At 41.4% G+C, this 16261-nt stretch overlaps 1 protein-coding gene across 1 annotated transcript in view; it reads left to right on the top strand.

The window, feature by feature from the left end:
- Positions 1 to 16261, top strand: part of ANXA3 (annexin A3) — a 51803-nt gene that overhangs the window by 3223 nt on the left and 32319 nt on the right. The window contains exon 2 of the mRNA XM_007455405.1: positions 15203 to 15290. Within this exon, the coding sequence (XP_007455467.1) occupies positions 15203 to 15290 (88 nt within the window). The remainder of the gene's footprint in view (positions 1 to 15202; positions 15291 to 16261) is intronic.

Below are 16261 nucleotides of genomic sequence, written 5' to 3'. Positions count from 1 at the left end.
CTGCTGCTGTTATGGATATCTAGTAGAGTCAGATGAAAAATAATTTGATCTCTCCAAAAAATTAGTCTCCCTCTAGCCCTTGTCCATTAGTGAATCGACATGGAATTAGTTGTTAAGGCTCTGCAGCTGACACCTTCAAAGATGGCACATTTCTGAAGGGCTGGGAGAGACCCCGGTGAGTGTGAGAGAGGGTGTATTTGTCTCCTACTGCTTCCATAAACAGTCACCACACGTTTAGCAACTTAAAACAATACCCCTTTATTATCTCCACACAGTTCTATATGTTAGAGCCCAAAATGGGTCTCACAGCACAAAGATCAAGGAGTTGGCAGGGCTGCATTCCTTTCTGAGACTTTGGGAAGAATCCACCTCTGAGCTTATTTAGGTTGTCGGCAAAATTTAGTTCCTTGCAGTTGTGAGACTTGAGTGCCTTGCTGGCTGTCAGTGGGGGCTATCCTTATCTCCTGGAGGCCATTGCCAGTCCTTGTGTGTGGCCTCCTACATCTCAGAACAGCAGCGGTGCATGGAATCCTTCTCACGCTTGCAGTCTGTCTAGCTTGCCCTTCTGGGACATCTCTCTTCTGCCGTCCTCTGCTTCCTCCAGCTGGAGACGGTTCTCTGCTGTTAAGTGCTCACATTATTAGATTGGGCCCACCTGGGTAATCCAGGATAATTTCCCTGTTTTAAGGTTTGGAACCTTAATTGCATCCTCAAAGTCCCTTTAGTCATGTAACATAACACATTCACCGGGTCCAAGGATTACCGTGTGGACATTTTATTTGGGAGCCATTATTCTGCCCACCACAAGGGGGTGGTAGCATTGGGCATCAGGCAGCAGGAAAGAAGGGAGGGGAATAGACTAGAAAAGGGAAGCTGTGCTGTGGGCAGGAGGGGAGATTGGGGAGCTCGAGTGAAGAAAGAGGCCCTAGCCAGAGAGGGGCTCCTACTGCCTCGCTTTTTCTTTCCTGTTTTCCTCCTGTCTCAAATTAAAGAACTAACATTTATGAGTGAGATATCTGAGAGCAAATATTAAAAGCAACTCAGAGCTACTATGGAAAACAGTATGGTGGTTCCTCAACAAATTAAAAATAGAATTACCGTATGATCCAGCAATCCCATTTCTGGATAAGTATCCTAAGAATTGAAAGCAGGATCTTGAAGAGATATTTGCACACTTGTGTTCATAGCAGCATTATTCACAATAGCTAAAAGCTGGAAGCAACCCAAGTGTCCGTTGATGGACGAATAGTTAAACAAAATGTGGGGTATGCATATTGTGCAATATTTAGCCTTTAAAAGGAAGGAAATTCTGACATATGCTGCAACATAGATGAACCCTGAGGACATTATGCTAAGAGAAAAAAGCCAGTAATAAGAAGACAAAATACTGTATGATTCCATTTATATGAGGTATCTGAAGTAGTCAGATTCATAGAAGCAGAAAACAGAATTGTAGTTGCCAGGGTCTGTGGGGAGGGGGAGAGGGGAATTTGTTGCTTAATGGATATAGAGTTCTAGTTCCACACAATGAAAAAGTCAAGTTCTGGAGATCTGTTTTACAACAATGTGAATATTCTCACCACTGCTGAACTGTACACTTAAAAATGTTTAAAGTGGTAAATTTTATGTTACACTTTTTTTTAACCACAATTTTAAAAACTCTCAGATTTCTGTAAATACTCCTCTCACTGTTTTATCTGTTCTCTTTTTCCCTCTTAACACGAAAGCACATACACACCCAAACACAAATGAGCAATCAGTCCATGCGTTTCTATAACATGGTTGATCGTTTGTGTTTACCAGTGTATGGTGAGTTTATTAGAGTGATATGATCAAGACGGAAGATTTCGGTTGCAATTTCAGTACATTACTGTTGGAGATGAAAGATTAGCTGGTTTCCTAAGTCTGTATATCCTATCTAGGAGTGTTGGAACCCTCCCGTCGTTTCAGATGTTGCATTACTATTTCCTTTGTTAAAATTTTTGAATATGGTAGCCACACTTTTTGAAAGTTTGCATTACATAACTTTGCTTTTATGAAAGATCTGTGTTAGTACAGGCACACATTGGAGACACTGCAGTTTGGTTCCAGACCACTGCAGTAAAACAAGTGTCACAATAAAGCAAGTCGCATGAATTTTTTGGTTTCCCAGTGCATATAAAAGTTATGTTTTGAAAACCATGAAACTCCTAGAAGAAAACATTGGCAGAACACTCTTTGACATGAATTGTAGCAATATTTTTTGGATCTGTCTCCTAAAGCAAAGGAAGTAAAAACAAAAATAAATAAATGGGATCTAATTAGCCTTAAAGTTTTTGCATAGCAAAGGAAACCATTGACAAAATGAAAAGGCGACCTACTGAATGTGAGGAAATATTTGCTAATGATATGACGGATAAGGAGTTAATATCCAAAATATATCAACAACTCATACAACTCAACCTCAAAAAAGCAAACAACCCAATTAAAATGTGAGCAGAAAACCTGAATAGACATTTTCCCAAAGAAGACATGCAGATGGCCACCAGACACATGAAAAGATGCTCAACATCGTTAGTCATCAGAGAAATGCAAATTAGAACCACAATGAGATATCATCTCACACCTGTCAGAATGGCTCTCATCAAAAACTCTACAAACAATAAATGCTGGAGAGGGTGTGGAGAAAAGGGAATCCTCCTACACTGTTTGTTGGTGGGAATGTAAATTGGTGCAGCCTCTATGGAGAACAGTATGGAGGTTTCTCAAAAAACTAAAAGTAGTTTAGTTTTGACCATATGACCCAGCAATTCCACTCCTGGATATATATCCAAAAAAAACCCAAAAGACTAATTTGAAAAGATACATGCAGCCCAATGTTCGTAGAAGCATTATTTACAGTTGCCAAGATATGGAAACAACCTAAGCCATCAACAGAACAGATGAATGGATAAAGATGTGGGGTGTGTGTGTGTGTGTGGTATACACACACACACACACACACACACACACACATATACATACAATGGAATACTACTCAGCCATAAAAAATGAAATTGTGCTATTTGCAGCAACATGGATGGACTTGGAGGGCATTATACTGTGTGAAATGTCAGACAGAGACAAGTAATGTATGATATCACATATGTGGAATCAAAAAATTCAACAAACTAGTAAATATAACAAAAGAGAAGGAGAGTCATAAGTATAGAGAACAAACTAGTGATTACCAGTGGTGGGGTACAATATAAGGGTAGGGCAGTAAAGAGGTACAAATTGTTAAGTATAAAATAAACTATAAGGATATATTGTACAACATGGGGAATATAGCCGATAAAAAAGTTATGTTAACACTATACTGTAGTCTGTTGCATAGAATAGCATTGTCTAAAGGAACAATGTACATACTCTAATTTAAAAATGCTTTATTGATAAAAAATGCTAACCAGCATCTGAGCCTTCAGGGAGTCATAATCCTTTTTTGCAATAGTAACATCAAAGATCACTGCACACAGATCACCATAACAAGTATAGTAATCATGAAAAAGTTTGAAATATTGCTGGAATTACCAAAATACGACACAGAGACACGAAATGAGCAAATGCTGTTGGAAGAATGGGGCTGATATACTTGCTTGATGTAGGGTTGTCACAAACCTTCAGTTTGTAAAAACACAATATCTGCAAAGCAAAATGAAGTGCAGTGAAGACATGATATGCCTGTACCTGCTTTTGGTAACTGAAAGAAATCCAAAGAGGATTTTTGCTTTCATGCCATCAATGTATTAAAGTAGGTCTTTCTTAAAACTGAAGTGGCATAAAATGAACTTGAAAATCTGGGGATACCCTTGGCTTTATACCATTTCAGCTTATGGGAAGTTTCATAGAGATGCTCTGCATTAAGATAACGGGGGAAACCTGTGTATCTCTGTTCAGGCTTGGCTTGAGAGGATCTGGTATCTTATCAGTTTGTACCCTTTGAACTCAAGGTCTTTGTCCAATGTTGCCTTTACATCTATAGCAAAGCACTCAGGCAACACACAAATGAGAATGTCTTGGAACATTTTTATTAAGATAAGGCTGGCTTTCTCATAGGAATACTCTGAGCTCTTTGCTCCTTGGTCAATTCGTAACTCACTTTTACAGAATAATAATGAATGCAATAACTATGTGAACCCTCAAATTAATATTTTTATTATGCTACTAAAATTTTTCAACATTAGCTCATAATCACTACAATCATCATGAACTGTTGTAACATCCGAGCTAACTATATACTCTTCCTTCCCCGTTCCAAATGCTAATTTGCAAAATGAGGAAGGGGAACATAGAAAGACTCTGGAACCAAGGGGTAAAAGAAACTTTATCAAAATATAACTTCCTGTCAACATGAAGGAGTTCATCCAAAGGGTAGCTAAACAATGAAGGCAGCGTGAACCTAGTGCAGTGGGCTCTACCGGAGCAGAGAGAAGACCACCATCCAGCCACAACCCCAGTTCTACTTTTCATGACTCTCTAATTGATTAAAAGGCAAACTCTTGAATATGACCTTGAGCAAATTACTTAGTCTCTTGCTATGTCTGTTTCCTGGTCTGTAAAATAAGTGTAATAACAGTACCTACATCATCTAGGCTTTGAAGGCATTAAATCAGTTCATGTGAAATGCATGAACAGTACCTGGCATGTCGTGAGCACTCAGTAGACGTTGTAATCATTATCATTTCGGTATATTAGCTTTTCTCTAAAAACATATTCCTTGATACTTAATATCCCTGCAACTGTTTTAGTGAAAAAGCTTCTGCCTGTTTCCTGGGTCTGGTTTCAGTACACGTCAACAGCATCCTCCTCCCCACTGGAATGATTCTCTCAGAGCCATTGAAACCAATGGATTTTCCCCAAATAGTTGTTTTCTGACCACGCCTATTTTTAGTATTTTCTTGCATTTATGTATATATATATAATATAAAATATATATATATATATATATATATATATAATATGACTATTTTTTAGAGGAGTTTTAGGTTCGCAGCAAAATTAAGAGGAGGGTACAGAGGTTCCCCATGTGCCCTCTGTCTCCCACACATGCATGGCCTCCCCCATTGTCAACATCCCCCACCAGAGGGGTTCACTTGTTGCAATTGATGAACCTACGTTGGCACATCTTTATCACCCAAAGTCCGTAGTTTACATTACAGTTCACTCTTGGTGTTGTACATTCTACGGGTTTGGATGTTTATATGTATTTAAAGGCATTCTGGGGGTTTGGATGCTTATATATATTTAAAGATAATGCTCTGTTCTCACTCCCAGTGGGTGGATTGCAGTACAATTCTGACACTACCTAGGACTAGCATCAGACTCCACAGGTTGAAGGGCTCAAGCCTCACTTCAGACACCAGCGGCAAGTCTCAGAGTCACCTGCTGTTCTGACCCAGGGGCTATAAATTAGGAGGTTTCCATGACCCTGATCAGTAAGTCTCTAAAACACCTCATAGAATTCACTGAAAGTGCTATACTTACCATTACAGTTTTTATTATGAAACCTACACATAGAGCAAACTCTGGAAAGGCCCTGGATGCAGAGCTTCCAAGCCCTCTCCCCGTGGAGTCAGGGCACCTCACCTTTCCTGCACATCAGTGTGTTCACCAGCCAGGGAGCTTCTCTGAGCCTCGGCATCCAGAGCTTTTTCTGGAGTTTCATTGCATAGCCGTGACTGATAAAGTCACTGGCCACGATTGAATTCGGTCTCCAGTCCCCTTGCGTTCCCAAAGTGCCAACCCTCTAATCACATGGCTAGGTCTTTTTAGTAACCGGCCTGATGCTACAGCCATCTCATGGCCCACCATGACTCACCTCATTAGCACAGTAAAGACAATCCCATCGCTCAGTAAATCCCAGTGGTTTTCGAAGCTCTGTGGCTGGAACCCAGGACAAAGATCAGATACATCTTTATTATACCATAAACATATACCTTACATCAAGGCTGCAGAGAGTTTTCAAAACGTCGTATTCCTGTACTTTTTACTAAAATGCTGTCAGCACTAAGGTACTGGTTATCTTAGGCTGATGGGAAGCTCTGATTGGAAGTTACATCTTTAATCCCAAGTAAGACTGGGGGAAGTGAGTTAATGTTTTGTAATAGATACAGATTGGCAGGCAGGGTCACTCAAAACATGGGGTCCATGAAGAAATACAAAAAGGGATGCTTGATGGTGGAAAGGTTGGGGAAGGTTTATCTAAGGTGGAAACTTGCTAATAGGAGAAGCTACCCCATCATAATGAGTCCTTGGTGAGAATTAGAGAGCACAGCTTCCCTTCCCCGCCCCATCCTTCCTCTCTTTCCTGGGAACAAGATTGGTGTAGTTTGACACATGAGGATACAGTGTTCCCATTTCTTCAGTGTAACCCAGAGGAAGGACACCAGGAAAGGTGCAGTGTGCTAACGTGCAGGGAATTCGGGGAAGGCAGTGCCTTTCAAATTCTGCCCCATGGATGACATCAGCCCCTTGCATTTGGATGTTTTTGGTACTGGGTACAAAGGATTCGTAAGAGCCCCATCCACTTTCATATTTCTTGCTTTGGTGGGACATCCAACTAGAACCTTTCTTTCCTAGTGTGTTTGCTCTTCCCGACCATGCAAACTTAAACCGCGTATGGAGAAGACACCAGTGTTACACGCATGTGGATGTGCTGAACAACTTCTGTGGTCTCCCTCCTGTCTACTGCATCTCAGGGCTGGATGATCCGGCTTATACCTATTTTCATGGAAATGGACTTTTCACATCCCAAGCAGTATAGGCATCATGCCTGATTAGGTACTTCCGACATGATTGTAACTTCCTATTTGGTGTGTGTTTCAAACCACGGTTCCTGAAGCTTCTTTAGGGAAATACTGGCACTCAGAGAGTTTCACAAATGGTCCTCTGCAGGAAGTTAATGAAAAACAGGTTAGACCTGGATTTCAAATCAAAACATTTAGAGCTTTGTTTTAGGACAAACCCTGGAAAGAAATACCGTACAATCTGAGTGAAAAGAGAGAGGCTTCCTGGGAATGAACGGAATGAACATTAAAGGGCTGCTCTTTGCCTCTCCCTGACCCAAGCTTAACCACCAAGGAGGGAGGGTCCCTCTTTTATAGTTAATTATAATAAAGAGTGTAATTTGACAATCTAACTTGTTGCTGTTGAAAACGTTTTAGACTGAGAGCAAGGAGTGTGAAGGGGAGAAGGTATCATTTGACTCTCTTGAAAGTCTATTTTTTTTTTTTTTGGTGGATGCAAAGCAGTTAGAAAAAAATAAGTATTTTAGAGTACTGAGAAATAAGATTAATACAGAGGTCTCACATGAATTGAGAGAGTCAAAAGGGTAGAAAATTCTCAAGTCCGCCCCTTCCTCCATTCTCAGATCTTTGCTCCCTCCATCTTCAACTATTTGTGTTTGATTAAATACCTCGCCTAGGTTCTGGAGGCATGTTTAAATAAGAGTAGTGACAGTCTCGGGCTTCCCTGGTGGCGCAGTGCTTGAGAGTCCGCCTGCCGATGCAGGGGACGCGGGTTCGTGCCCCGTTTCGGGAGGATCCCACATGCCGCGGGGCGGCTGGGCCCGTGAGCCATGGCCGCTGGGCCTGCGCGTCCGGAGCCTGTGCTCCGCAAATGGGAGAGGCCACAACAGTGAGCAGCACAACCAAAAAAAAAAAAAAAAAAAAAAAAAAAAAAAAAAAAAAAAAAGTAAAAAAAAAAAAAAGAGTAGTGACAGTCTCGTGTGGACAGGATTTACAAAAGGTGAAGAGTGCGTTTGTCAGATTTTTGAGATATGGCATGGAGCTCTGAAAAGTCTGGCAGTGGCATTTGAGAATTATCAAAGAAAACAAGACCCAGAACAAGAAAGCATTTTGTACTCATTTATTCATGCAGCACATATTTACTAAGCATCTACTATGTGCCGATACTCTTTTAGGATACAGCAGGGAAAGAGAAATAAAAAAGCGTGGAGCTTACACGCCTCTGATTTTATTAGGGAAGAGCTGCTAAACAAAGAAATAAGTGTATAGTATGTTCAGTCAGTTTTCAGTACTCTGGAGAAGAGCAGAGGTGAGAATGAGTGGTAGGGTACATTATTTCTGCCCAGATGTGTGAGCAGAAGTCAACATGGAGTGAGGGAGTGAGCTGGGAAGATATTTGGGGGAAGACCATCCAGCCAGAGGGAACAGCAGGCATAAAGCTCCGAGGCAGAAGAGCAATGAGAAAACCCCAGTGAAGTGATAGGAGGGAGACAAGGAGATTTGGGGGAGCATGATAATTCTCTTCTTTTGTTACTTCAGGGTCCTCCGAGGGCCACAAAGAATCCCTATAGTCCTGACAGCCTTTGCATGAACTGTAGGAGTTTCCACTGTCTAGGTTTACTTTGCGTTAGGAAATATTTTGAAATCTGTAGCAACTTGTTAGGATGAACAACAAACATACTCATACGAAATCCATGAAACGGTGCCTTTTAACATCATACCATGTGAGCATTAATGACTTTGGTCGTCGATGCAAGAAATCTTCTTTCCAGGGTGCTCCAAACATCCTGGGATGTTCCTGATCTCAGCCCCTCTCAGGTGGGTCCCTATTCCCAAAGAAGTGAAGTGGGAGGGGAGTGAGTGTCACCACTGTACTCCCCAAACCCTGCCAAGCCAGTCACCATTCCCCAGCCAAGAAGATGTGATGAAGCCAGATTTCTCACTTCAGTGAGCCAAGTCCCCTGTATCTTCCACGGTTAGAGCGAAGGTCCCTTAAATGCAGGTGTCTCAGTTAGAGATGCACAGAGCTGAGGCCAGAATAGTCTTCAACTCTCTGTGGCCCTTGGCCGAGAGGAGAATTTGGTCATGAAGTCTTAGCTAAGTTAAGCTCCTGACTTTGATTGCGGTACCAAAAAATAATTCTCAGACACTGGTGCTCTATGACTCAAAAGAAGATGAATACAGCTTATTTATAATCTGCCACAGACAAATAATGAAAATGATTCTGAGAAAGGAGTTTGTGTTGATGAAGTCTTTTCAGGGGTCCAGTGTTTCAAGCTCAATCCAGATAGTTGGGTTTGCTGCCTTTGACAGAGAAATGCTGAGTGCTTGGAGAGACAGGAAGGAAGATACAGTGGAATCATTAGAAACATCCCAGGTGCACCAGGCATCCATCTGGGCTTGTGGAACCAGATTGAAAGACTTAGCATAGCTTGTGTTGCTGAAAGAGGTCATTTTATGTAGTCCGGACATCTTCCAAATCTCCCAAGATACAATGATCACTTTGATTTCTAGACTATCAATATTTGAAGGAAGCAACCTCATCAGACAGCCAGTTGTCTAGTGTGGACCTCGGAGAAAGCCCACACCTTGGGATATCATTGTCTTGCTTCCACCTACTTCCATCAGACTCACTCACAGTTATTTATTAAGCCCCTAGCTGGAGGCTGAACACTGGGCTAGGAGCTGGGTGTACTGTGAGTAAAACAAAAGGTCTCTGCCCTCTGGAAGTTTAATTTAGAGGAGGTGGAGACACAGATATAAACAGAGAGATTGAGGAATGCTGGGTGCCCTAAGGGGGGAAAGCGTGCTGAGACAGAATAACAGGAGAGGACCCTGTTAAGTCAGGGTCAGGTGGCCCCGGGCAGACCTGTCAGAGAAGATGGCCCTTAATCAGAAGACTGAAGGTAGGAAAACATTCCAGCTAGAGGGAACAGCACAAACAAAGGCATGAAGATGAGAAAGAGATCACAGTAGATCAGCTGGAGTTTTGGAGAGCTGAAGTGGGATGGGCAAAGGGGAGAGTTGGCTCCAGGTGAGGGTGACAAGGAAGGTCGGGCCAGACGTTGCAGGGCTGCGTGGACAGGGCAAGGAGTTTGGACTTTATTGAATATCCAATGGGAGGTCAGAGAAGGGTGTCCAGTAGGAGAATGCCATGACCTGACTTAGATCTTTCACAGATCCCTGGGCTGCTAGAAAATGTGGGAAGTGGCTAGAGGTAGGCATAGAAGGAAGCAGGAAGGGAGACTAGGGAAGAGGTCCATGTCCAGGGGAGCAATGATGGTGACTTGGATGACAGGAGTGCCAAAGAAGGTGGGGAGAAGTGCACAGGAGATTCTGTTTTTTGCAGTAGTCTCATCAGGTCTTGCAGATGATTGCATTTGGATGGAAAGAGAAGGAATTGAAGGAGACCCCCAGGTTTCTGGTGGTTGGTGGTGCCATTTAAAGGGATTGAAGAAGAAGAGCAAACTGGGGACGAGCACAGACAGTGGAGCCAGGTTGCCTGGGTTCAAATCCTGGCTGTGCCACAGACTGTCAGCAAGTCTTTTAGCTCTCGGTGCCTCAGTCTTCTCCCCTGGAAGATGGGATCATAATAGGATGCGTTCTGAGGGTTAAATGAGCAAATATGTATAAAGCACAAGTAAGTACCATGTAACTGATACATGGTAGAAGAAGTCATTTTGAAAGGAAATAACGAGTTGATACATGAGATATAACCAGTGTTCAAAATAGAAGTCTGGGCTGGGAATACAGCTGTGGGAGTTGTCTGCATATAGAAGGGGAAGTGGCAGACACTGAGCAGAGAGTGATCATTTCTCCCTGGCTCTTCGAGAATTCCTAAGTCCTGAAGGTTTATATGAGGCTCTGATTTGAAAGCTTAACTTTGGGACATGGCCTTTCCAGGGCTTTAGGAAGTGATGCGGGATTTGGCTTTGCCTCACCTTCAAAACCTACCTGCAGCAGCTGCTATTCTTGCTCTGGAGTGTTTGGCTTTAAATATGTTCCTTGTCAGCAGGATTGGCACCCCGTGTTTTTCTCTTTCATCCATTCTTCTGAATATAAATGTTTGACTTCTTGCAAACGCAGTGCGCTTTCATGAAGAAATAGAGACGACTGACTTTCCCTAGTCAAGGACAGACTGGCGTCTCTCAGGGGTAGTGGCAGACAGCTCCCCAGGCCTGGCTTGGCCATACCGGTGGCTTCAAGGTGTCATGGGCTATGACTGACATCTGAAGGATAGTTTTAGAGGGTCAGGGAAAATTAAATAGGCATGAAGAAGAAAGATGCATCCTAGCCTAGTCATTAGGAGCAAAGACTGACCAATTGCCGCCTGTGAGAACTTGGGCGGCAGCTTAGTCGTCATCTGCAAATAGGATTTATTATATCTGCTTTATCTGTTTACTGTGAGGACCGAATGAGCTAATGCAGGAAACTGCTTGGCAAATCGTGAGTAGCAGCAATTGTTATTAATATAAAGAGCTCCTGTTGTTTCCCCCCTGTATTTGGACATTCCTTGCGGTAAATTTATTTTCCAACTGGTTTCAGGATCATGTTCCCTTTGGGGGCATCTGAAGGTCAAGTTTGAGAAAAGAAAAGCAACTAAATGTGTTTAAGGGATGTGGATGGAAATCTGATCAAACATGATTAAAAATAAAAAGACTTTGCCAAGTATTGGGCTTCCCTGGTGGCGCAGTGGTTGAGAGTCTGCCTGCCTATGCAGGGGACACGGGTTCGTGCCCTGGTCCGGGAAGATCCCACATGCCGCGGAGCAGCTGGGCCTGTGAGCCATGGCCGCTGAGCCTGCATGTCTGGAGTCTGTGCTCCGCAACGGGAGAGGCCACAACAGTGAGAGGCCCGCATACCGCAAAAAAAAAAAAAAAAAAAAAAGACTTTGCCAAGTATTCATGTGATGTCCTGCACTAGCGCTGACACTTTGTTAGGGTAGTAGGGTCCATAGAAATAAACTAAGTCAAGTATTGATTCGTAATTTAAATGTCAAAGAATTAAGCCTGCAGTGGAGCAGGCGTTGCAAGCAGTTTGGTTTGGCCGTAAAAATGCCAACATTCCTGAAACAGTGAGCTCATCATCAAATTCTTATTCCACGCCCACAAAAGAATCTATGACTTGTTTGCTCGATTTTGTTTTGGTTTTCTGGGCAGCTAAGAATGAAATAGGGCAGTGATTCTCAAACACGTTAGTGCATTGGAATCCTCTGGAGGGCTTGTGAAAACCCGGATCCTGAATCTTAGCCCCAGAGTTGTTGATGCAGTAAGACTGTGGTGGGGCCTGAGAATTTGCTTTCTAATAAGTTCCCTGGCAATGCTGACGCTGCTGATCCAGGAACCACACTTTGAGAACCACTAATACGGAATTTCCTGGGGCCTTATGATGTGGTGGAGACCTCAAGGCATTTTAGTTACAAGGAAGTGGGTTCAAATTCTGGGGCTGTACTTAGTAGCAGAGTTATGTCAAGCAAATAATCTCTCTGAGATCCAGTTTCTTCCTTTTTGTTTTTTTTTGTTTTGTTTTTGTTTTGTTTTTTTTGCGGTACGTGGGCCTCTCACTGTTGTGGCCTCTCCCGTTGGGGAGCACAGGCTCTGGACATGCAGGCTCAGCGGGCATGGCTCATGGGCCCAGCCGCCCAGCGGCATGTGGGATCTTCCCATACCGGGGCACGAACCTGTGTCCCCTGCATCGGCAGGCGGACTCTCAACCACTGCGCCACCAGGGAAGCCTGTCTTCCATTTTTAAACGGAAATAATAAAATCCCCCTCTTTAAGGTCATGGTAAGAGTTGAATAAGATGTCTGTGAAGCACCTTGTTCACTGCGTGACATGTATTACTTTAAAAGATTCCATTAATTTCTTTTTACTGTAAGATTTTTTTTCATAAGTCATATATTTATTTCTGAATGTTTTGGGCAATGAAGTCTATCAAATGAATATACTGCTCATTTAAATAACTGAAGCACTTTGAAAGATTTCGCTAAGATTCCATTTCAGGAGTCCTGTGCCATTTTTCACACAGGTGTGTGTGTGTGTGTGTGTATGTGTGTAGTTTTTTTTCCTTTTAATCAAACGAGTAGTTCCTCCCCATTAAATTCTTACTAGGTAGCAAGTTGCATAATGGATTGGGAATTTCATCCTTCTCTAGTTTTGTGCATTGGAATTTCAGCATATTTTGATGTATAGGTAGCAGAGGGCAGTGACAAGGTCACAGCTAGAATGGAAACCCTGAGTTTTCATAATTCATGGATAATTAGAGTCTGACTACAGTTTTGTCTTTTGTATTCAGAAGCAGCCATGTGAATATCTGCACGGCACAGAAGCACCAGGGAAGCTTCTAAAACATGTGCAGTCTGACACCTCATTTCTAAAGACCATGGTTCCATGTGTCTAGGGCAGGGCCTGGTCATATGCATTTTAATCAACAAAAAAATCAATCAACCGATCTAAGAAAGAAATGGAAAATTTTATTCAAACCCAACTGAGGATTATGACCCAGGAACAGCCTCTCAGAAAGCTCTGAGAACTGTTCCACTCTCTAGAAGTCAAAGCACAGTTGTATAAGTTTTTTGAGACAGAGGGCTGTCCATTAAATGACGTATTATTGACAGTTCACACAATCCAGATCTGCAAGTACAAAGGGGTAGGTCATGATCAAGAAGGAATGTTATCTTTTAAGGAGTTGCCTTGTTGGTGCTGGGAGAATGTTGCTGTTTATGGCTGAGCAGGTATTCCTGCCAATGGGGGAGGTTTGGTCGATGCATAATGCAGATACACAGTGCACAGTAGAGGGGAGAGAGGAGGCCAAAGGGCAGAAAAAAATGTTTATGTTTAAATTTTTCTTGTCTTGCCATAAAATATGAATTTTATTTCACAAAAGAGTCAGCCCAGGCGGTACCAAGACTACATTTTAAGACGGACTAGGAATGGGCTGCAACGTTCAGAACTGCTTTTAAATTCTGCTGCTTAACTAGCTATGTGGACTTGAGCAAATTCTCCAATCTCCTTAAATCTTGGTGTCTTATACGTGACATGGATCATTTTTACTCATTCATTGGTGCTGTTGTGCAGGTTATAGTTAATGTATAAAAGGTGCCACAGTGCTGGGCACAAAGCACTCAAATGCTCCAATGTTGTGATGGTTCTTCTAAAATGCCAGACAGGGAAGGTGGACAGATAAGATAAACATGAAAGTTCTTAAATGAATAGAACTGAAATGAAGCCAGTTGGCTGTGTGAATCCATAAAATATTTATTAAGCCTTGAAGAAAGAGAATTCTCCAAAGATTATGTTGAAGTGACTGATTTCTTACAGGTGGTTTAGATCAGGCACATTTACAATTAGTTTCTAACTTGTTATAATTACTTTTTTAGAATCAAAACTTTATTTTGGGTACTTTAAGATGAAACAGTGTTGGATTGTATTGAAATAAACTGTTCAATCCAATCTACTGAATCAACAGACTATCATTTTTTACTGGGCCAGAACATTAATTTTCCATTCACTTTAATGTGACAAGATAATGTCCTTTCATGAAAATATTAAACACTTCAGGAGAGCCTAAAGGAAGCCATATTAACACAAGACAACAGAGCCAGTATTACTCAGTAATAGGATAGAAATATCAGTTAGAAAGAAAACATTGTCACTGTAAAGACAGACTTTTATTCAGAGTTAGGAAGTACCATATAAGTACATGTTTACTTGGATTTTTCTCAATTTCTCTTAAGCAGTTTTAAGATATTTTATTCCTTCTGTAGGATGGTCTTTCTCAGCTTACTGACAAGTTTCTAGTTTATGTGCTTAAAATTAGTATCATGGCATTTTTTACTTCCATGCTATTCTTGAAGACCTGTGTCAGTGGAGCTTTCAGAAGGGAATTTATCTGCCACAGTTGTACATCCATTAAACAGAGCTTAAGAACAGACAGTCCTAATGGGGTTTTCATTTATGTGTCCTTTGGTGTAGGTTTTCCCAAGGACAATGGTGAACGTTGATTAAAACATCTTGAAGTCTATAAACTGCAGTTACTTCTAGGTGAGATACAGTGAAGAGCTTTGAAGTATCACTTGAAAAAAGAAGATGGAGGAAATTTCCACTTTCTCACTGCTTTCATGCAGATATCACTAAAGCAAATATTCTTCAGAATCACCATGATTAACACAATTCACTGCTCTAGCGAATGAATGTTTTATATTTTCAATTTGTTACACAAGAGAAGAAAGGGAGAGGTCTTATTATAAATGTGGTAGCTGTCATATTGCCTGCATATCTGGGGTGGGGAGACTCTCTTGAACCACTCCTGCAGTGATAAGAAGGTGTGCAAATTATGGGTTTGTTGTGTGTTTCCAGTGGGCATATGGGAATATGTGTATGTAACATAAATAAAGATGTCACTTTGGACTAGTGGGACTGTCAGATATTTTCTTCTAGGTTGGACACCGAGGGACAATGAGAGATTATCCCAGCTTTAGCGCATCAGTGGATGCTGAAGCGATTCATAAGGCAATCAGAGGAATTGGTGAGTGATGCTTTACAGTTCCTTTTTCATTGTTGAAGCACATCAAGAAGTTAAAGCTAAAAGTGCATGGGTTCAGGTTGCCCAAGTTGCCTTACTCGATTAGAGAAATTATAAGGTACTTTAAAAAAATTGTGAAATAATGCGGCAAAGTATAGGGAACCCAGTTTTATTATATATATATATATTTTTTAACATCTTTATTGGGGTATAATTGCTTTACAGTGGTGTGTTAGTTTATTATGTCTTAATATTTGCCATGTTTGTTTAATATTAAACACTACCATGACCATCACTGCTACCAACAATCATCATCATCATCATCATCACCATAAATCATTATAGATACAGTCCCTGACGATTCTGCCTGGATCTCATTCCCACCTCATTCCCTAGAGATAAACAGCATTCTAAATTAGAATTTATTCCCACAAAACTTCTAATTTTGTACTCCATATGTATGTACCTATTGTTGTGCATGGGCACAAACAGTATAAATTGAAATCCTACCTTATGTTTTCTTCTGCAGCTTGTTATTTTGTCCCTTAACATTATGTTTTTGAGATTTATCCATGTTGATATGTTTAGCTCTAGTTCATTAATTTTTAACTGCAGGATAGTTTATTACATCGTAAGATGGGAATAGTGAGTGAACACTTAAATTGCTTACAGTTCTTTTCTATTACAATATAAAAATATTGCATTGAATAGTCATGCTTATGTCTCGTTGTGCACATTTGCTAGCACCTCTAGAATATAATGGTTGAAATGTCTGGGTTGAAGGTAATGTTCATCTCCAGATTAACTAGAAATTTTGCCACACTGCTCTCTCAAATAAATATGCAAATTAGTATTCCTGCCAGCAATATATGAGACTTCCTCTTTCTCCGTATTCTCATCAGTACTTGCGGCAGTCATCCTATTCCGTTTTTCCAATTGAGTGGATCTAAAATTGTACCTCATTCTGTATCTGT

Source organism: Lipotes vexillifer, unplaced genomic scaffold, assembly GCF_000442215.2.
Source record: "Lipotes vexillifer unplaced genomic scaffold, Lipotes_vexillifer_v1.1 scaffold749, whole genome shotgun sequence".
NCBI classification, from domain to species: domain Eukaryota; kingdom Metazoa; phylum Chordata; class Mammalia; order Artiodactyla; family Lipotidae; genus Lipotes; species Lipotes vexillifer.
The sequence above is the reverse complement of the archived record's forward strand: the minus strand, read 5'-3'. Positions and strand labels throughout refer to the sequence as shown.